Source organism: Mastomys coucha, unplaced genomic scaffold (genome assembly GCF_008632895.1).
Source record: "Mastomys coucha isolate ucsf_1 unplaced genomic scaffold, UCSF_Mcou_1 pScaffold6, whole genome shotgun sequence".
In the NCBI taxonomy this organism is placed as follows: Eukaryota; Metazoa; Chordata; class Mammalia; order Rodentia; family Muridae; genus Mastomys; species Mastomys coucha.
Genome location: NW_022196912.1, coordinates 14,775,901 through 14,797,249, shown reverse-complemented (window position 1 = coordinate 14,797,249; position 21,349 = coordinate 14,775,901). Strand labels below are relative to the sequence as shown.

Genomic DNA, 21,349 nt, shown 5'->3' with positions numbered 1-21,349 from the left:
AACAAATAAAACCATTTTAATTAAAATGTGGTTAATAATGTGTGTGTCGTGTTGTTTTAAGTTTTAATGGAGACGATACAGAGCGGTACTTTGCACCCTGTCTAGTCTGTGGTGAGTTCTGCAAAATATCAATGTTTTATCAATTATAAGGGAGCAGACAGGTCTGAGGATGCACCTTGTGTTTGTGAGGCATCTGCCTGGCAATTGCAAGCCTGTGGATTGCTTCCCCATCCCCATGAATCACGGGGCAAGGGAGGAAAGGATTAAATGTATCAAATGCACCAAAAAGGGGTCAGGAAATTTCTTTTCTGCAAAGACTTAGGAAGTGAAGAGATTCAGGGTCTGTCTGATCTACCAAGCTTTACCACTGGAGTGTGAAAATGGCTACAGACAATAAGTCCATGGCTGTGACTTGTAAAAACAGGCGCTGCTTTTTAAATGTTTCCTCCCCAGTTTATATATCTCAGTACAAAGTCTTTAAGAGTCACTCAACCACTTCACTGAATGTAAAGGCATCGGGAAAAGAACATTCAAGTTGAAGAAGGGAGGATTAGGAGACCAGAGATGTAGAAGATTGCTGGAGAGAGGCCAGCCCAAGAAGAGGCTCTACCAGTACCTGACAAATACAGAGGTGGATGCTCAAAGCCAACCATTGGACTGAGCACAGGGTCCCCAATGGAGGAGATAGAGAAAGGACCCAGGGAGCTGAAGGGTTTGCAGCCCCTTAGGAGGAACAACAATATGAACCAACCAGTACCCCCAGGGCTCCCAAGGACTAAACCACCAACCAAAGAGTACACATAGAGGGACTCATGGCTCCACCAGCATATGTATAGCAGAGGATGGCCTAGTTGGTCATCAAAGGGAGTGGAAGCCATTGGTACTGTGAAGGTTCTATGTCCCAATGTAAAGGAATGCCAGGGCCAGGAAGCAGGAGTGGGTAGGTTGGTGAGCAGGGGGAGGGGGAGGGGATGGGCGTTTTCAGAGGGGAAACCAGGAAAGGGGATAACATTTGAAATGTAAATAAAGAAAATACATAATTAAAAAACAACTGGCAGAAATCCCATGATCTCCTTCTCTTAACCGCATTTTTAGCTTTTAATTTATCACTTGACTCCTTGAACATAATGAAATCAGATACACATTCCATAGCCATAGACCCTACAGCTCTTCAGAAAGGTGAGCCACAGAACTGTTTTATTCTAAAGCAATGTCAGTGGGTTCTAGAGTCTCTGCCCTTCCATTCTGTGTTGTTGCCATGGCTGCTCCACACGCAGCTTAAGTATTCAGTCTTCTGGCCTGTTCCATCTACACAGGACATTTCACGTCTTATGAATGATGACCTAGAAAGGAAAGACTTACTCTGAATTAAATTCAGTATGGGAAAATGCTTAAGGTATGCCTTAAAGACAAAGCAAAACAAAGCAAAACGCACTGCACGTGTTTCATGTTTTGCCTGCCAAAGAACGTTGAAAGTATCCAAAAGCCCAGGTAGTGTTGCCTTTAGTTTCCCACAGTAGCTGGAAAGCTGTGTGTTTAGTTAAAGCATCCTCCCACTCCAGACAGGCTTTTGCTTCATCCATGGCAGATATTTTAAAATGTAATTAGTCAATGAAATATAGGTTTGTTTTAGTTAATTCTCTTAAATTGGAAGCTTAATAGTCTCGGAGAAATTCTGTGGGGTGTCTGTGTGTGTAGGGAGAAAGAGACAGAGACAGAGAGAAACAGAGACAGAGAGAAACAGAGACGGGGGGTGGGGGGGTAGGTTAACTCTCTGGGGACTTGTTATGCCTAATGTCGTTTTATGTTTCTCTTTATTTTTCTTCCTGCCTACTTCCCTGATTCTTTCAATCTCTCAACCCCTGAGCTTTAACACAGTGGGTGGGCTTTTGAAAGGAGATAATGTACCATTCAGTGTATTCTTTTAGATACATCTGTTGTGGCCATTAAACTTAGCTACACCATTTTCTAATGAGCTGTTGTCTCCCAATGGTATGGTAGATATTACCCTTTAGAAAGTTTGCTGGGTCTCCATTCAGCTCCTCGTTTCCTTTTTCTTCTTCATTTGCCCCCCTTTTCACTCTAGCTGCTGGAAAGAGGACCGGTGCTTCCAACCGAATTATGAAGATCGAATTACTCCACAACGCATGTGTCATGGATCCTCTTGTACTTTACAATCAAAAGTGTCTCTGGGTCTTATAACATGTCGTCCTTCTTCAACACGTAAAATAGGTAGAAAAATCTCTTCCTCTTCATATTCAGCTACTCCCTTATTTCCATGTAAAGGAAGACACACTTTACTGCAGAGATTCCAAAAGACTAAACGACGAAGAAGTCGAGTTAACTTTCAGTCCCAGGAAGACGTAACTTCCAGTTCCACAAAATCTTCAGATCAGTTTACTTTGCTTAAATCTCAAAAATATTTTTCATCCCGCAGGCTGAGTATAGTTTCCTGTCACAGGAATAGCGTTAACTATGAAACTCCACGAGGTAGTCTGTCTCATGCAAACGAAATTCAAGGCTTTTCTAAAAAGGCAACCAGTAGTTATGCTCAAAAACGTATAAGCTTCTCTGATCCTGAACATAGCAATAGATTCTTTGCAAATCTGGAAACAAAAACCGTTTCTTCAGGCCACTGGAGTGTTGAGAAAACGTCATACCCACCAAGTCTAACAACATCTCTCTTCTCTCTTCCAACTGTTATGTCTTCTTCCAGTCAAGCAAATGTTTCTGTTGCTGATAACCAAGAACATGACCAACTAAATAAGGATTCAGAAGATGTCCTTCATCGCAGGTCTCAGAGTCACAGTAGAAATTACTCTCCAGATGGTTTGGAGCATTATTTGTCTCATATACCTTCTCCCAGCCTCCTCCACGATGAACTTTCCTCACTGTACCAGGCTAATAGCTTAACTGTTGAAGTTACCTCGGGCTCCTTTGAAGACGAAAGCTTCGCTACCCCACCTCTAGATGAAGATCTATCTTCACCTATTGAAATGGCTGAAATAAGGTCACCTTAGATTTTACTTTCTCTGAGAAGGGCAGCTCAGAATTGGAAAATTTCCCAGCAATCACTCTCCAAAGACGATAGAAACTAGTATTCAGTGCTTTTGAAACCTGTTCTTACACAGCTCTGCTACAGTGAGGGAAAGAGATTTCTATATTGCAGATTTAAATGTAATAGTGTGGTTTTAAACGTTTGTAGACATTATTAGAATGTAGAAGCCAAAGATGATTTCATGTTCCAAAGATTGGCTTGTCCTGAATTTCTAAATTTATAATTCTCCATAAAATATTGTGGTCTGAAAATGACACCAAGTTTTTCTGTGTTAATTACTTTAATGTAATGCATCCTTAGAGTACAGTGCCTACTTTGATCCTGATCCCTAGAGATAGAAATATAACATATATAAATCTATAAAGTTATTGTGATTGACTCATACATTTTCATTTGTGTCAGTGAGTACTTATCATATTTCCCACTCAGACAGATGAACAGAGTTTTCATTAACACAAGAATTAAACAGTGATGTAATGGAAAATTAGAACCCAGATTTTTAATTTAAATTATTTGGGGAATCCATATGTGGTACATGCCATGATATATGTGTGGAGGCCAAATGTCAACCTCTAGGAGATAATTCTCTCTACCATGTAGGTCCCAGATGTCAAATTCAAGTCATCGGGCTCAGTAGCCAGTGCCTTTATCATTGAGTCATCTCAATAGCCCATACCCCTGAAATTTTGCTTAATAACTTACTTATATATCCACAAATCTGGGAACTTAAGGAATCATGAAATCAAATAAAAAGAATGTATAATTGACCTCTCAAAGCTATATTTTAAAAAATATTTTTCTCAATATCAGTAGGCAAAAGTTATATAAGCACTCTCAAAAAAAATGAGTATAGAGATAACAAATGTAAGCAACCAAAAAACACTTATTTGAATATAATTACACTTTGTTCATAAAAGAATACATATGTTATTTGAACTTATCATGTTCAAATGAAACCCTAATCCCCACCAATAGGCTCTAGTGTTACTTTTACATACAAGACTTTCTATTCATTTTAACACATTAAAATTCTTTTTAATTTTAAATTCATTACTTGCAAAGAACATGAAGGGTATCGTTGTAAGCATTTTGAGGTGTGTAGTTCAGAAACATTAAGCATCCACACTGTCCTAGGGCTGACACCTCCTCCATCCCCACAGCTCTCTTCAGATTGGAAAACTAAAGCTCTATCCCCGATAAGGAATGACTCTCTGGTTCATTTCTTTCCCATTTCCCTGGCTACTAGCCCTTTACCTTCTATTATTTTGACTGGCTTGTATAAGTAGAATTGTTAGTATTTGTCTTTTCCAAGTGTCTCACTTCACTTAGAATCACTTTGCCAAAGGTTTGTGTAGCCTATATCAAAACATTTCTTCTTTTATAAGGCTGAAGAACATCCCACTTTATGTGTGAGTCACATCTTACCTAGTCATTCATCTGTCATTGGATGACTTTGGTTTCTTCTGTATTTGAACTCATGAATAATTCTACTATGAACATGGGTGTGAATGCCTCTTTGAGATGCTACTTTTCAATATCTTACTAGCATGTATCAATTATACGAAATATAAGAAATATGAGACATTTTTGTGCATGTACATGAAGCATTTCAGCCCTATATCCTTACCTTCTCATTTCCCTCTCATTTCTCTGATCCCTTTTTCTCAACTGGCTCCCCAAGTCTACTTCATGTCCTTTTATTCCAATGACCCAATAAGTTTCATTATGGTTAGTATAGGAAAATGGGGAAGATTTCCTTCCAGGAGCATGGACACATTAGCAGTGGCTATCCCACTGAAGGAAATATTGACAATATATAAATCCTCTGAGAGGAAAAGGGCCTCAAGATCTTTTCCTACTCTGTGGCAGGATATTGACAGGCCTACAGTACAGGCACAGGTCCGTATAGGTCTTGTGTAGCTTCTGTAAATTCGAGAGTACAGTAGCCTGCCATGCCTGCTAGACAGCATTCCACCCCATACACACCACTCTCCAGCTCTTCCACTCCTCCACCCCTTTTGTGATATGTCGAGACCTTTCCAGGATGTAATGTGGGCACCCAACTTACTGGTAAGCAGTCAGCAGTCACTTATTCTCAACACAGGAACAGCTGTGGGTCTCTGAAGTTACTGCTGCCATCTGCAAAAAAGCAGCTCTTCTGACCAAAGCTGACAGTACCGCTAATCCACTGACATAAGCACAGTCATTCAGAGGGTAGTTTGGCAACCCTGTCATGTCCAATTAACAAAGTGGCAATAGTAGACTAAGGACTGTGAACTCCCCAACCATAGACTTTTGGCTGGCTTTATAGTACCGGATGTGAATTCCCTCCTGTGCAGCAAGCTTCAAATCCAGTTAGAGAGCAGGTTGGTTACCCTCCTAACAGATTTGCTGTCATTGCACTAGTGGGTATATCTTGCTTGGCCGGTAGTTGTTATTGTACTGGAATGCATAGCAGAGTAAACTGATGAATGGCACTCACCTCCCTGCATCTGCATCACACTTCGCAGCAATCTGAGGGTTAGCCAAGCCAGAGGAAGCTTCCAGCTCAGTTCCAGAGTGATTTCTCTGCCATATGACCAGGGCATGTGACAAGACCTTTACCTTGTTTTTGAGTCTATACCAAAATTTCTAGATCCTAGTGTAGTCTGATTTTTAATTTTTTAAGGAACTATCTTAGTGTTTTCTGCAATGCCTGCACTAATTTTGCATTCATACCAGAAAAGCATGGATTTCTTTATTTCCTTGATTTGTCAGCATCTTTTTGTTTTGTTTTGTTTAATGGGCGTAAAGTGATATTTCATTTGAGTTTGGTCATCTTTTGGTATGATTTTCTTTGGAGAAAATCTATTCAAATCCCTTGCTCTTTAAAAAAAAAAATCAGATTATTCATTTTGTTGTTGTTGCTCTTTTAGGAGGAGTTCCTTACGTATTAGGGGTATTAACCCCTTATCAGAGATATGAATTGCAAATATTCCCTCCACATTTCTGAATTCTTACTTGCCCGGTTGTGTTCTTTATACACAGATTTATATTTTGGTATAATCCTGACCTAGGCATCTGCTTTAATATTTTCCTTTCACTACCTACCCATTACCTACTCAAGTATTGAAGCCAAGAAATTATTAATTCACTGGCATGAGGCTATTGTCTTATGTTTCCTTCTAAGGATTGTATAGTTTAGTTTTACAGTTAGGTCTTAGAATGTTTTGGTGGGTTTTTTTTTTTTTTTTTGGCTATGTGCTGATATCTCAGGTTACAAATATTTTAAAGATGTGTTTACCAATGTCTTTGTGTATGAAAGCTAGCTGGTTACATGGGTACTGACTTTGGACCTCACGGTTGTATAGCAAGGTGATTGTCTTTACTGCTCTAGCCAAAGGACATGTTATCAAAACTGATTCTTTTCCATGTAGAAATACAGTTTTCCCAAAATAACTTGTTAATGATAATGTTCTTTCTTCATCATTATGGCCTTGATGTATGCCTAGTAGTAGAACAGCTGTGTTATACAGTAGTTCTAACTTTTTTTTTTTTTTTTTTTTTTTTTTTTAGTAGTTCTAACTTTAATTTAAGGAACCTTCAAACTGATTTGCCTAATGTCTGTATGAATTTGTGCTTCATCAGCAGTGAATAAAGTCCTCTGTCCCACATCCTCTCCAGACTTCATTCAGGTTTCTTGATGACAACCATTTTGACTGAGGTGGAATGGTATCTGAAACAACTTTAATTTTCATTTCTTGGATGACTAGGGGACACTGAGCACTCTTTAAATAGTATAAATTAGGTGATGAGGAAGGAGAAAATTTAGGCAAGACAAATGATAACTCAAGAGAATATAAAACTGATTGTTTTATTGTTTCAGTTAAGTCATGATGTCATGGTATTTCTTTCTCCTTTCTTTCCTTCTTTCTTTCTTTCTTTTTTGTGCTGGATAACTTAATACAAATACAGATAAGGTGCAAGGCAGTATGGGAAGCTCCATGGCTTCCAAACATCTGTTCAGCTATGCAGGAGTTCACTGAGACACATAGAGCTGAGCCAAAGCAAGTGCTAGAGTGGCTGTCTCATTCTAATTCTGTGATGGTTTGATTTGAGTTCGCTATAATCAGTGGCTTTATTTAAAAAAGATTAAATGTAACATAGTCTTGGACCCTTGTCAAAATAATGTGGTCATATACTTAATATGTGTGTTTACTCCCGGTCTGGGTTCTATTCTGTTGGTGTGACAAGTGTGTTTTTATGCTCATATCACACTGCTTTAATTCTTTTTGTCTTGTGGTAAATTTGAATTGAGAAATGTGAGATCTCCAATATTGTTCATTTTTTCAAGATTGTTTTGGCCACCGGGTGTTCCTTGAGATTTCAAATGAATTTCAGGATAGATTTCTATATTCTACCATAGTATTATTATTGATATTTTGAGACAGATCACATTGAATCTATAGACTTTTGGAGTAGTATTGTCATTTTAATATTAAACCTATAAACATGAGGAATTTCTTTTTGATTTTTTTTATACTTTTTGAGCAATATGCTATAAGGATACATATCTCCAAACACAGTAATTCATGCCTATAATTCCAGCCATTTGGGAAGCTGAAGCAGGAGGATCATTTGAGTAGGAGTTTGGGATCAGGGTGCAAATTAGGTGTTGACACAAAGTTCAACATCAATGTGATGACTTCCTATGAGCGAGCTTGCCCAAGGACAGGACAAATCCAAGTCAGAAACAGAGCAGATCAAACTCTTAGGACAGAAGTCATTAAACATTCTTTGAGATTCTGTTAGAAATAGAATCAATTCTTATTGTTTACCTTTTATATGGATCATTACCAATGCATAGGACAGCTGAGTCTTGTTTGTTGTATCTTCAGCTTTGCTACATGGGTTTATTAGAGATTACAGTGTGTGTATGTCTGTGTATATGTATATGACCTTGTACATACATACATACATGTGTGTGAGCATGTATGTGTATGTGCATGTGTGCATGTGTGTATATGTATATTATATTGTGCATGTGCATATGTATTTGTGTATATGTGTGTACATGAGTGTGTGTGCATGTGTTACATGCTTATGTGTGTGTGTGTGTGTGTGTGTGTGTGTGTGTGTAATATTTGGGTTTTGTTTGTTCCTGACATATACAGCATATTAGCTGTGAGAAGAAGATAGCTTTCCCTCATTCACTTCCATTTGGATACCTTTTATTTCTTCATTTTGCCTAATTGCTCTGGGCAGGACTTTGCGTGATATATTGCACTGAACTTGTGAAAGCAGGCACTTTCAGTCCTCACTAACTGGTCTAAGAAAAAGCTCTCCATCTTTCATCACTGAGCATGTTACCATTGTGCTTCTCATATGTAGTATTTGGTACATTGAAGAAATTTTCTTCCACTTTTACCACAAAACACTAAATTTTGCCAAGTATTGTTTTTCTTTGCAAATGATACTTTGGAAATGATACTGTGGTTTTTATTTGCATTTCATTTCTATAGTATATTATGCCATTTTATTTTCATGTATTAAGTTATTCTTGCATCCAAGATAATAAATCCTACTTTGTCATGGGCTATAGTCTTTCATAATATGTAGTTAAATCCTGTTTACTGGTACTTGAAAATGTTTGCCTAAATACTCATCAGAGATGATATTGGTCTATAGTTTTCATTTCTGGTAGTATCTTTGTCTGGTGTTTCTATCAGAGCAATGCTAACCTCATAGACTACATCTGAGTTGTTTTGCTCACTTCAATTGTTGGGGCAGTGGGAGGGTTCAAGAATGCAACTCTTAATTCTGCTTTAAATGTGTGGTGGAGCTGGGCCTGGTTACATGTGCTTCTAATCCCATAACTCAGGAGGTAGAGGCAGTGTATCTGCAATTTCATTAAGGCCAGCCTGGACTATGTAATGAGTTTCAGATCAACTGGGGACACACAGTGAGACCTTGTCTCAAACAAAACAAAATATTTGGTTAGCATTCAAGAAAGCCATCCGGCCCTAGACTTTAGACTTGCTGGGAGCTTCTGATTACTAATTCACAATCTCCTTGCTTGTTTTAAATGTTAAGACTTTCCATGTCTTCCTGATTCAGTCTAGCACTTGCATGTTTTGAGAAATTTTCCCATTTCATAAGACTTTCCATGTCTTCTTGATTCAGTCTAGTACTTGTGAGTTTTGAGAAATGTGCCCACTTCATTTTGGTTATTTAGTGTGTCCACATCAGTTTTGCTCACAATCCTATTTCTATAACACCAGAAATAATATCTATTTCATTTTAGTTGACTCTCCCCTTTGTTTTCTGTCCGTCAGTCAAAGACTTACAAATTTTGCTGATCTTTCTAAAGAACACATACTTTTTCTGTTGATGTTTTTCTTCTATCATTTTTCCAGTCTCTATTGTTTATTTCTATTCTAATCCCTATTGGATGTTTGTTTGGTTTTGGTTTTGGGGTTTTTGGGTTTTTTGTGAGTTGAGTTTGTTCTCTCTCATTTCTCACGGTGTACATTTAGATTGTTTTTGGACTTTCTTTATTAATGTAAGAATTTTTAGCTATAAATTTCCTTTTATCTCTCATGTGTTCATAGAATTTGGTATGCTCTTTTGCATTCAACTCGATATCTTGTAGTGGCCCTATGGTTCATATTTGGCCTACTGGTTGTCTAAGAATATGTATAAGGAGATAGCTCAGTAAGTAAAGTGCTTGTCACACACACATGAGGAGCCAGCCAGCACCCGTGGAAAAAGCTGGATGTGGTTAGCCCACACTTGGTGAAGCGGAGTCAGGTCACTCCCTGGGAGCTTGCTTGTCATAGGCCTAGCCTAATCAGTGAGCCCCTAGATCCCAGTGAGAGACCTCTCTCAACACAACAGGCATGCCAGCAAGATGACTCAGTGGGTAAAAGCTCATGCCACCCAAGCGTAACAACCCTGAGTCTGAACTCCAGAAACTACATAATGTGAAAGGAAGGCACTGGTTCCACAGAGCTTTCCCTCTGACTTTCTTGCCATGCTGTGGTATAAGGGCACACATATGCACATATATAATAACTATAATTAGTACACAAAAAAATCCAAAATGGACTGTCCTGAGGAATGACATCCGAATATGTCTTTTGGGCTCCACATGTATGTATATATTATACATGCACCCAGATACACATGTATATACATACATACATGCTCCTGGATACCATGAATACACCCTGCCCCACCTACACGTTCATATGTACACAAAGAACATATTGTTAAATTGCTAGATACCCTTGGCTTTTCAGTCTTCTTTCTGTTGGTTTCTGATTTCATTTTAGTGTGATCAGAAAGAGAGTCTGTTGCAGGTATGATGTTGATGCAGTTTTATGAATCCCAAGAGACAGAAATGACAGTTAATGCAAATATCTTTAAATTCATTAAGACTTATTTTGTGGTGTAACATCTGATCTGTCTTAGGAATGTTTATCCTGAGAAACGTGTGTAGTCTGTTATTGTATAGAGGCCTTATTTGGCTCATGGTCTACAGTAATATTTACATCATTTTCCAATCAGTTTTCTTCCTGATATGCTATTGTTTCATTCATTACTAAAAGTAGGACATGAAGGCTGGGGGTGTAGCTTGATGGTAGAGCATTTGCATGACAAGTGTGGGGCTCTGGTTTCAATATCTAGTGCTACAAGAAGAGGTGTAAGACACTGACATTCTTTTTACTACTGTTTTGTTACTTTCCCCTTCAGTTTTGTCAAATTTTGCTTTATATGTACAGAAGCTGTGATATCTGGTACATTCTTATTATTGTTATTTATTAATAAATTGATCATTTTCCTATATATTGTTATTTAATCTTTTAAAGTTACTTATTTTTGAGGTTATAATATAATTACATCATTTCCCCCTTCCTGTGCCTCCCTCCATACCCTTCTATATATTTTTTCTTGCTCTCCTTCAAATTCATGGCATCTTTTTTCATTAATTGTTGTCATATGCATATATGTGTATGTATGTACATATTCATATATATACATATATATGTATATATATATATATATATTCCTAAATATAACCTGCTAAGTCCATATAGCTTTCCTTGCATGTATGTTTCAGGAGTGACCATTTGGTGTTCAGCAATCCCTGGGCAAGTCAATGCGTGCCACTCTCAGCATTCCTTAGTTGCCTGTAGTTTTTTGTATAGGGATGAGTCCTCGTGGTCTTTCCCCATCTACTTTGGCATGTCCATTGTGGTTGTCCTTGGCTAGCTCATGTTTATTCATGTTGGTGAGACTTTATGGGTACAGCAAATTCCCTAGTCCTCTGGCTCTCCCAATCTTTTCAGTCCTTCTGCAACATTTCCTTAGCCTTAGGTACGAGAGTTGTTTTGTAGATGTATCCATTGGGCAGTAGTAGCACTCATACCTTGATGGTAACCAACAGCTCTCTAATTAGAATTAAGGGCTATTCAACAAAAGGGAAACCATGCCTAATATTGGAAACCATTTCAACTACCCAGGGCTAGTGAACTCATGGGTCTTGGATCTTCTCTTGGAAAAGAACCCACCATCATCATTTACTAAGCCAGCATAACCCCTAACTACACTCTAAATATTTGTTCTTATATCCACAGATAAGTTTCACCCCTCATCAAGGTCTCATCTTGTAAGAGATGGAGACCATCACAGAAAACTATAACTAATCAAAATGCAGAGTTAAGTAATGCAGTCCCAGTGTTCTTTGGCTTTTGTCACAGATTTTGACTTTACGTCTATTGGTGAAGTTACTATTATCCTTAACTGTTTGCATAGAATATCTTTTTCCATCTTTAACCTTTAGCCTGTTTTATCTTTAGAGTTTTGTAAGCATCATATAATTTGATCCTGAATTTTGTTTGTTTGTTTGTTTTGTATTGTTTTTTTGAGAGGTAGCCAAGCACTGTTCCAACTAAACTCTATCCCCAGCCTGAGAAATTTACATTTTTATTTGCTTCAGATTATTTGTGTGAAACCAGTCTGAAGGACTCCTTTTAGGGTTTCTTGTAAAGGGATAATAAACTCGGTTGTTTTTTTCTATAAGTATTTAATTTCTCCATTACTTTTAAAGGACCATTTTGGCTGGTTGTAGAATTATTTTGTTATTCCTTTCTTCCTTATGGTATTAAAATGCATCACCTCGGTGCTGACTGGTCAACAAGGCTCCTGCTGGGAAGTCTGCTGAAGGTGATGACCCTTGATGTGTCCTGAGCTGCTTTTGCCACTTTCTCTGTTTCTTCCTTCCTTCCTTCCTTCCTTCCTTCCTTGCTTGCTTCCCTCCTTCCTTCTTTCCTTCCTTCCTTCTTTCCTTCCTTGCTTGCTTCCTTCCTTCCTTCTTTCTTTCTTTTTTCTTCCTTTCTTTTTTTTCTTCCTTCCTTCCTTCTTTCTTTCTTTTCTTTCTTTTTTCTTCCTTCCTCCTTCCTTTTTAAAAATTACTTTACATCCCAAGCACAGCCCCCCCGCCTCTCTTCCCAATGCCACCCTCACAAATCCCTCCCCACATTACCCTCTCCTCTCCTCATCAGAGGAGAGCCTCTTTGGGCACCACACCACCCTGGAGCTTCTAGTTCCAGCAGGTGTAGTAGGCACAACCTCTCCAACTTAGGCCCAGCCAGGCAGTCCAAGTAAGAAGGAAAGGGATCCAATGTCAGGGAACAGAGACTTAGCTCCAGATCCACTTGTTAGGGGAAACACATGAGCACCAAGGTGTGCATTTGCTACAGATGTGCTGGGGAGTCTAGGTCCAGATCCTAAATGCTCCCTGGTTGGTGGCCCAGGCTCTATGAGCCGCCATAGCCCCAGGTTAGTTGACTTTGTAGATCTTGTGGTGTCCTTGACCCCTCAGACTTGGCTCACTTCTATCCCTAAGTCTTCCGCAAGACTCCCTGATCTCTGACTGTTGTTTGACTGTGATTTGCTGCATCTGCCTCTATCTACGGCTGAGTGAAGCCTCTCAGGGGACAGTTATCCTATGTTCCTGTCTGCAAGCATAGCAGAGTATCATTAATAGTGTCAGGGGTTGGCTCTTTCACATGGAATGGGTCTCAAGTTGGGCCAGCCATTGGCTGGTTGTTCCCTCAGTCTCTGCTCCATCTTTATCCCTGCGCATCTTGTAGGGAAGACAACTTTTGGGTTGAAGATTTTGTGAGTAGATGAATGTTCCCTTCCTCCCTCTGGAGATCCTGCCTGGCTACATGAGTTGGCCATTTCAGTCTCAATATCCCCTGCTGGTAGGAATCTAAGCTAAAGTGCCCCCCAAACCCCCAAGGACTCTCCATATTCTCTACCATCCTGGGCCTCCAACTAGTCACCAGACTTACGCCCTCCCCGATTTCCATTCTCACTCCCAGGCCTCTCTCACCCCTGCCCCCAACCCCACACTTGATCTCTATCCCTGTTCCTCTTCTCAGCCCCTCTCCTGCTCAGTTTCCTCTTTCCATCCACTTCCAGTGACTATTTAGTTTCCCCTTCTGAGTGAAATCGGTACATCCTCCTTTGGGACTTCCTTATTACCCAGTTTCTTTGGTTCTGTGGATTGTATCATGGTTATCCTGTACTTTATGGCTAATGTCCACTAGTAAGTGAGTACATACCATACATGTCTTTCTGGCTCTGGGTTACTTCACTCAGAATGATATTCTCAAGTTCCATGTATTTACCTGCAAATTTCATGATGTCTTTGTTTTTAATAGTTGGATAGTATTTCATTGTGTATAGTATTTCATTTTCTTTCTCCATTCTTCAGCTGAGGGTTGTTTCCAGCTCTTATTACAAGTAAAGCTGCTATGAACATAGTTGAGTGTGTGTCCTTGTGTTAGAGTGGGGCACTTTTGGGGTATATGTTCAGGAGTGGTATAGCTGGGTCTTGAGGTGGATCTATTCCTAGTTTTCTGAGAAACTGCCAAATTGATTTCCAGAATGGTTGTATAAGTTTCCACTCCTGCCAGCAATGGAGGGGCATTCCCCTTGATCCACATCCTCAACAGCATGTGTTATTGCTTGAGTTTCTGATCTTAGCCATTCTGATGGGTGTAAGGTGGAATCTCAGGGACATTTTGATTTGCATTTCCCTGATGACTAAGGATGTTAAGCATTTCTTTAAGAGCTTCCCGGCCATTTGAGATCCCTCTGTTGAGAATTCTCTGTTTAGCTCTTGTACCCAATTTTTTAATTGGGTTATTTGGGTTGTTGGTGTCTAACTTCTTGAGTTCTTTATAAATTTTGGATATTAGTCCTCTGACAGATGTAGGGTTGGTGAAGATCCTTTTCCAATATGTAGGCTGGTCTTTTGTCCTATTGACAGTGTCATTTGCCTTATAGAAGCTTTTCAGTTTCATGAGGTCCCATTTAGCAATTGTTGATCTTAGAGCCTAAGCCATTGGTGTTTTGTTCAGGAAATTGTCTCCTATACCAATGAGCTAAAGGTGCTCCCAACTTTCTGTTCTATATTATTTAGTGTATCAAATTTTATGTTGAAGTCTTTGATCCACTTGGACTTGAGTGTTGTTCAGGGTGAGAGTTAAGGACATGTTTGCACTCTTCTGCATGGGGACATCCAGTTACGTCAGCACCATTTGTTGAAGGTGCTTTCTCTTTTTTTCTATTAAATTATTTTGGCTTCTTTGTCAAAAACCATGTGTCCATAGGTGTGTGAGTTTATTTCAGGGTTATCAGTTCAATTCCATTGATCAACCTGTGTGCTCCTATACCAATAAATACCATGCAGTTTTTATTACTATTGCTCTGTAGTACAGCTTGAGGTCAGGGATGGTTATCCCCTCCAGAACTTCTTTTTTTGTTCAGGATTGTTTTAGCTATCCTGTTTTTGTCCCCTCTATGAAGTGGAGAACTGCTCTTTCTGTCTATCAGTAGCTTAAGTGCACAGTGCTTGGGCGGCTCTCTCTAGATTTATTCTATTGGAGTCAACAGAGCTTTCTGTGAACTTGTCCTTCAGATCTGGAGTTTTGGCATTATTTTTTTCAAGTAATCCCACTGTCTCTTCTTGTCTTCTCCGGGAGCCCTGGTCATATGTATTTGGTCAATGTAATGATGTCTCCCAGACCCTTCAGATTTTGTCTGTTTTCATTCATTCATTCTTCTTTTTATTCCTCACAACATTTTCAAAGTAAACATCTTCAGGCTTGCCTGTTGCCTGCTTGCCATGTTAGGTTTCCTGTTGATGGCATCCTGCAGATTTCAGTGCCTTTACCACAGTCTCAGCCCCACAACTGTGTTTGCTTCTTTTTCCTAATGTGTGTTTCTTGGTGGACACTCACTTGTTTCATGTGTGATTTTCTTCTTTTATCCTTTTTATTCCTTCCTTCTTTCCTTAGCTTTTTGATTAACTTTACAGCTATTGTCTTAAGATCATTGACTAGAAGCTGTAACACACTCACCTCTTTAGCTTCTGTGCATGGAGATGTGTTCTTTTTTCTTTGAATTAACTACCTTTCACCATCTCCATGTATGATCACAGGTTTTGTTGAAAAATGAGAATTTCAAAGAACATCCAGGTCTGTGGATTGGCTCCATGTTTCAGGAGACCCTCAGTGACCAGCTAAAGTTCAGGGTCCTTTCAAGTCTTTCGAAGCATGCATTTCTTACAGGTCTATATGCTTATGTACTTGCAGGTGTTCCACTTCTTACCATATGCTCAACCTTCATTTTTCTAAGAGTCTTCTTGGAGGCTTAAACATTCTGTTTATTCCTCTGCCCACTGCCCTCATTCCTAGGCACCCAAGAGTCCACGATCCTCCCGTTATATCCTTGTGCCACATTACTGCCTTCACCACCTTTCAACCTTTCCCAGCCCAAAGTTCCAAAGTCCTCCCATTGTCTCCCCCAAAACACACGTTCAGGTCTGTCACAGAAATAGTCCAATCTCTGGTACCAATTTCTGTCTTAGTTAAGGTTCTTACTGCTGGGATAGAACACCATACCCATAACCAACTTGAAGAGGAAAGAGTTTACTTGGCTTACACTTCCACATCACGGTCCAACATCAAAGGAAGTCAGAGGAGGAACCTGGAAGCAGGAGCTGATGCAGAGGCCAGTTAAGTGCTGCTTAATGGCTTGCTCTCCATGGCTTGTTTAGCCTGCTTTCTAATACCATCCAGGCCCACCAGCCCAAGCATGGCACTACCACCCGCAGTGAATTTGGCCTCCCCATGTCAATCATCAATCAAGAAAACACCCCACAGGACATTCTGGTGGGAATATTTCTCAACCGATGTTCTCTCCTCAAATGATTCTGGCTTGTCAAATTAACATAAAAGTAGACAGCATAAATGGATAGTATTAATTTTTAAAAACTAAAACAGTGGGAGCAACAAAAATGGCTCAGTCAGAGAAGAGCTTTCCACACTAACACGAGTTCAGATCCCCAGCACCCGAAGTAAATGCTGCGACAGACAGCCATCTATAACCCCAGCACTGAGAGACTGGAGACAGTGGGTCTCAGGCACTCTCTGCACAGCCAGTGAAGCTGCTAGGTGAGCCCCAGGTGAAATCATCCACACGGTCTCAAAAAGCAAGATGGAGAGTGACTAAGGGAGATTCTTGGTGTCAATTTCTGGCCTCCACATACCATTCATGTGCACCCCATTGTACATGTGCACGTGCACATGAACATATACACCCCTACACACATACAAACACACACACGCACAGTTAGAACATCATGTTCTACTATAGAATAATACCTGAACATGCGCTCTTATGCACACACACACATTTTTGAGTGCCTGCTTAGTTCCTCCAGTTTGGTTCTTCCGTTAGTGAACCTTACCACTAAGAAGCATGCATTCTAGTGGAGCTGATTCAGAAAAAAAGTAGATGGCAAACACATGCAGTGGGGTGATTATTAATAGCATATTAAAGAGAATATGTCCTATGAAAGACAAAATGTAAACATATCGAGAAAGGGAAGAAAGATTTGGGGTTGTACAATTGGGTAGAAGGATATGGGTGGGCCACACTGAGAAAGGTGCATCACTTCAAACGTTAGCCAAGAGTAGAGGTTATGTCTAGGGGAAAGAACATTCCATCAGAGAGAACAGCAGGTAAACGTCTTGAGGCTGAAGGGGCGGGTGACTGAGAAGATCTGTCAGAAATTAAGTTATAGAACTCTGAAGGTTGGCATGTCCTTGTAAGTAGTCAGCTCTTGGCCTTTCTCTATGTAACAGTGGGTGCTGTGACATTTTCTAGCACAGAGTGGAATAATTCGACTTGCATTTTCAAAGGATTGCTCTGGTCGTTATGTGTAAGTCTAAAGGGAGCTGGTGGTTGTTTCTGCCGTCTTAGGTATATTACAGCTAACACTGACACAGAAGAACAGAGTTTCCCGGACCCTCAGGCTCTTAACACACACATTGAGGAACTAAAGTTGGATGTCCTCCTTCAGAAGGTAGACCATTTGCGGATAAATGAGTCTAACAAAATGGAGAGTTTTGAGCTACTTTGTGACCATAAAGAGAAGGTAAGAGCTGTGTGGCAGCAATGTGTTCACAGAGTTTTCAGTTTTTATTAAAGTACCACCCGCTCATATTGAAACTACAGTACTGGGTTGCAGTTCTTAGGGAGAGAATAAGGATGTACTTTCGTAAAGTGAGTAACTGTTTAAAATTAAATTTGAGTTAAATTTGAGTTAATTTACCTAAGGTCACAAAAATAGGAACCAGCCTTATACAGATTTGCTTTGATTTTATTAACTTGGATATTTAATGCTTGTTTTGTAACATGAAGAATAAGACATTTTACGTAGGCATAATGTTTTCTCTGGAAATAATAAAAAATTTTTTAGGTTTTCTTTTGTTTCTGTCTTTTAAGACAGGGTTTCTCTTGTGTGTCCCTGGCTGTCCTGGAACCTGATATGTGGACCAGGCTGGCCTCAAGCTCACAGAGATCCATCTGCCTCTGTCTCCCGAGCGCTGGGATTAAAAGTATGTACCACCACACCAGGCTAAGTTTCCTATGTTGCTTTCAATGTAGTATCTATTATTATTTAAAGCTATTTCTATCAGTAGTCATTCTGCAGTGTTTAATATTGGACTTGAGTTAATTACTCTCACCATCACAACTGAAAGAAGGGATATAAGGGCTCGTTCTATCTTGAGGAGAAATAAAGTCTCTTTTTGCCCATGAGCAATATAAGCCCAACCTTGACTATAAGGTTTAGCAACTTCAATACACTATATAAAACCTGTGAACCCAAACTGATCAACATATAATATACAAATATCCTAAAGATCAGACTATAGTCAATGAAGATGTGCAAGGATTATCTAACAGTTTTAAAAACGTTTAAAATATCTACAATTATAATTGCATCATTTAGGTAAAAATCGTAATGTCTCTTTTGAGTATATGCACTTCAATTTACAGATACTACTTAAAATGCTCAGTAAGCAATTTATTATGCTGATAGTAGATAACGTACAAAGGATAAGAGAGAAGATACCTGGCCCAGGGGGAATATGCAATTATATCTGTGTAATATTAAATGACTTAAGATCCAAATGTAACACTATATTTGGTCATATCTTAGCCATAAATATTTGGATTTAAAATGTTAAATATATAGTATAAATTCAGTCATCTACAAATCGCATTGTACCTGGCTACATTTTGTAAGGTACAATGAAAGCAGTTATGGCCAGTGTGGACAAATCAATGTGCTAATCTAGTGTGCAATGCTGTCTTTACAGTTTAGTGAAGAGATAGAGTTTCTGTGGCGGCTTGCCCGTGCCTATGGAGACATGTATGACCTCTCTACAAATACACAAGAGAAGAAACATTATGCTAATGTTGGTAAGTAATTTGCCAGCATTGGGTGTCCTGAGGTGGTATCATTTTCCACAATAAGCCATCAGTGGGTCTGATACAAGCAAAATCATCTAAGTTAAAGACTCAACCCATTTCGATACATTCTGATAATGGAGAGCTGTACACAGCCTCAGAACAAAATGGTCTTCTGGGACTAAAGCGCATGCTCCTTTAAAGCATTTGAGCTGATAATATTAAAGCAGGGAACTGGAGAAAAAGAAGACCCGATCTCACTTTTTGAGTTTATGATATCACAGGAAGCTAAAACACCTGTGCTAGCATTTGAGGCACAATAATAAGCCAAGAAGGATTGTGGTCTCTAGCTGTATACTATTACTCACAACTCACTCCTCTGGCATGGAAGGCCAGGAACACAGAAATAACCTCAAGGTTGTCAAGGGTTTCCAAAATGGCAATACCTTAAGCTATCATGGATACATTTTATATACATTTGAAATTTACCACAATAACAATAATCATAATAAAAACCAAGGAGACTGTCAAATTATTGTTATTGGTTGTTGTACTTGTTTTGTTGGGTGCCAGAATGCTTTCTTGTCAAAGCTCCTGTGTGTCCATCTCTCTGAGCCTCAGGTTTTATTCTCCTTTCTTCCAAAGCTTTCTCTTTTCCTGACTTTCCTATGATAGTAGGATAAGGAAATAGCAAGTGAGCGCTCCTCCCACTCTAGTCTGGCATCTTTAGCTGTACGAAGCACACATGACCAGAATCCGTGGTCGTCTTTCTGCCACTAGGAGACTTGCTGGCAGGAGTGTCCTCTGCACTTAACTGATCCTCACTGGAGGAAGAGGGGAGACTTGCCTTCTTCCTCTGTGCTATTTATCTGTCACCTTTCCAGGCTCTTCTGGAAAGCACTTTTCTGTAGCAATCCAGTTATCAGGCACTGTCCATGGAGGACTTCTAGAAAAGAGATTAATTTTAAGGAAAAAATATTCAACCAGAGCCTGAAAGGATTTATATTCATATCTGCTGAGGGGAAAATAAAGCATATTGGTGTGAAAACTGTTTTACACTCACCAGCAGTGATGTATCTCTTTGTCTAGCACTCTCCCCTTGGGAGTTGTGTTAGCATATGGGACTGAGAGCACAAAATACAGGAGGGAAGCCCCTGACTTTGTTGGGAAGGTGATGCTGTTCATATAACGATATATAAAGGAACAAATGGAAATGGGATGTTATTTTAAGACTACAGGATGTTATGTTTGTATAAAGGAAAGGAGGAGTCGATAGCAGGAGCTAGAGGTTCATGTAGGAAAGTTTTCTTATGGAGATAACCAGTTCCCATAGGTATAAATCCTCTAGACTCTGTTTTTAAATTGAACGAGAGCTCAAGTGAGTTGTCCTTCTTAGCCTTAACTGCCAACTTGGTGAAACTTAGAGTTGTCTGAGAAGGGATCTCAGCAGAAGGATTTACTAGATCAGATCGGCTTGTGAGCTTGTCTGTGGGGATTTTCCTGGTTGATAATTGATGTAGGAGGGCCCAGCCCACTGTGGGTGGTGCCAATCCTGGGAAAGATAGTTCGAGACTGAACAAGAAAGCTAGATAAGCATGCACCTGCAAGCAGGCCATTAGGCAGCATTCCTCCGTGGTTTGGTTTCTGCTGCTCTTCCTTGGCTGTGAGTAAGTTGGTTGGTTAGAAGTAATGCGTGGGATGGCAAGCAGGCCTGCACCTGAGTTCCTACTTGAGTTCCTCCTGTGACTTTCCTCAAGTGACAGTCTATGATGATTCCTCCTCAGTCCCTTTTGGCCATGGTCTTTGTCACAGTGGCAAAATGAAGCTAGAACATGAGTTGATGTATGAGATGGTGAAATATGAAAACAGGATGGAGGAGATCTAGCGGCCAGAGTGCCAAATGGGGTCAAAATGAGATTTATCCTTAAGAAGAAAATTTACAGCCAGGCAGTGGTGGTGCACGCCTTTAATCCCAGCACTTGGGAGGCAGAGGCAGGCAGATTTCTGAGTTCGAGGCCAGCCTGGTCTACAGAGTAAGTTCCAGGACAACCAGGGCTATGCAGAGAAACCCTGTCTTGAAAAACCACAAAAAAAAGAAGAAGAAGAAGAAGAAGAAGAAGAAGAAGAAGAAGAAGAAGAAGAAGAAGAAGAAGAAGAAGAAGAAGAAGAAGAAGAAGAAAGTTTACCATGTTGCAACAAGAAGAGGGCACCATTTTCATTCACACAGAAGGAATGTATTCAAATACTGAAGTAAAGCAAAAAGGATCACTTTTATTTATACATTTAAGAAATTACCTCAACATGTTAGTGTCTGGGAACAGTGCTAAAATGAAGTGTGGCAAGAAGGGGTGAGGACGGATGCAAGAAAGGACATACACGACAGTGCCACACTAGAGAAATATCCGCATAAAGGACCAGTGACTAGCCATCACGACTCAGTTCTCCTAAAGGACCAGTGACTAGCCATCACGACTC

The 21,349-nt window shown here is 39.7% G+C and overlaps 1 protein-coding gene and 1 long non-coding RNA gene across 15 annotated transcripts in view; one reads left to right on the top strand and one right to left on the bottom strand.

The window, feature by feature from the left end:
• Rmdn2 (regulator of microtubule dynamics 2) overlaps positions 1-21,349 on the top strand; it is an 87,489-nt gene that overhangs the window by 10,494 nt on the left and 55,646 nt on the right. For 9 of the 14 annotated variants that reach the window (XR_004114058.1, XR_004114057.1, XM_031355270.1 and 6 more), the window contains exons 1-4: positions 1,252-1,396; positions 2,087-3,010; positions 17,381-17,555; positions 18,784-18,886. Coding sequence is in view for 12 of the 14 variants with exons in the window: in XM_031355270.1 (XP_031211130.1) it covers positions 1,380-1,396; positions 2,087-3,010; positions 17,381-17,555; positions 18,784-18,886 (1,219 nt within the window). In the remaining 2 variants the exon portion in view is untranslated. Of the gene's footprint in view, positions 1-1,251; positions 1,397-2,086; positions 3,011-17,380; positions 17,556-18,783; positions 18,887-21,349 lie in introns of those variants that run through there. The other 5 variants (XM_031355279.1, XM_031355275.1, XM_031355278.1 and 2 more) reach the window with 1 other exon arrangement.
• On the bottom strand, positions 1,070-5,706 carry LOC116079593. Its single transcript, XR_004114059.1, has 3 exons — positions 5,541-5,706; positions 5,127-5,197; positions 1,070-1,343 (listed from the first exon to the last, which is right to left on the bottom strand). It is a non-coding gene; the product is annotated as an uncharacterized LOC116079593 (long non-coding RNA).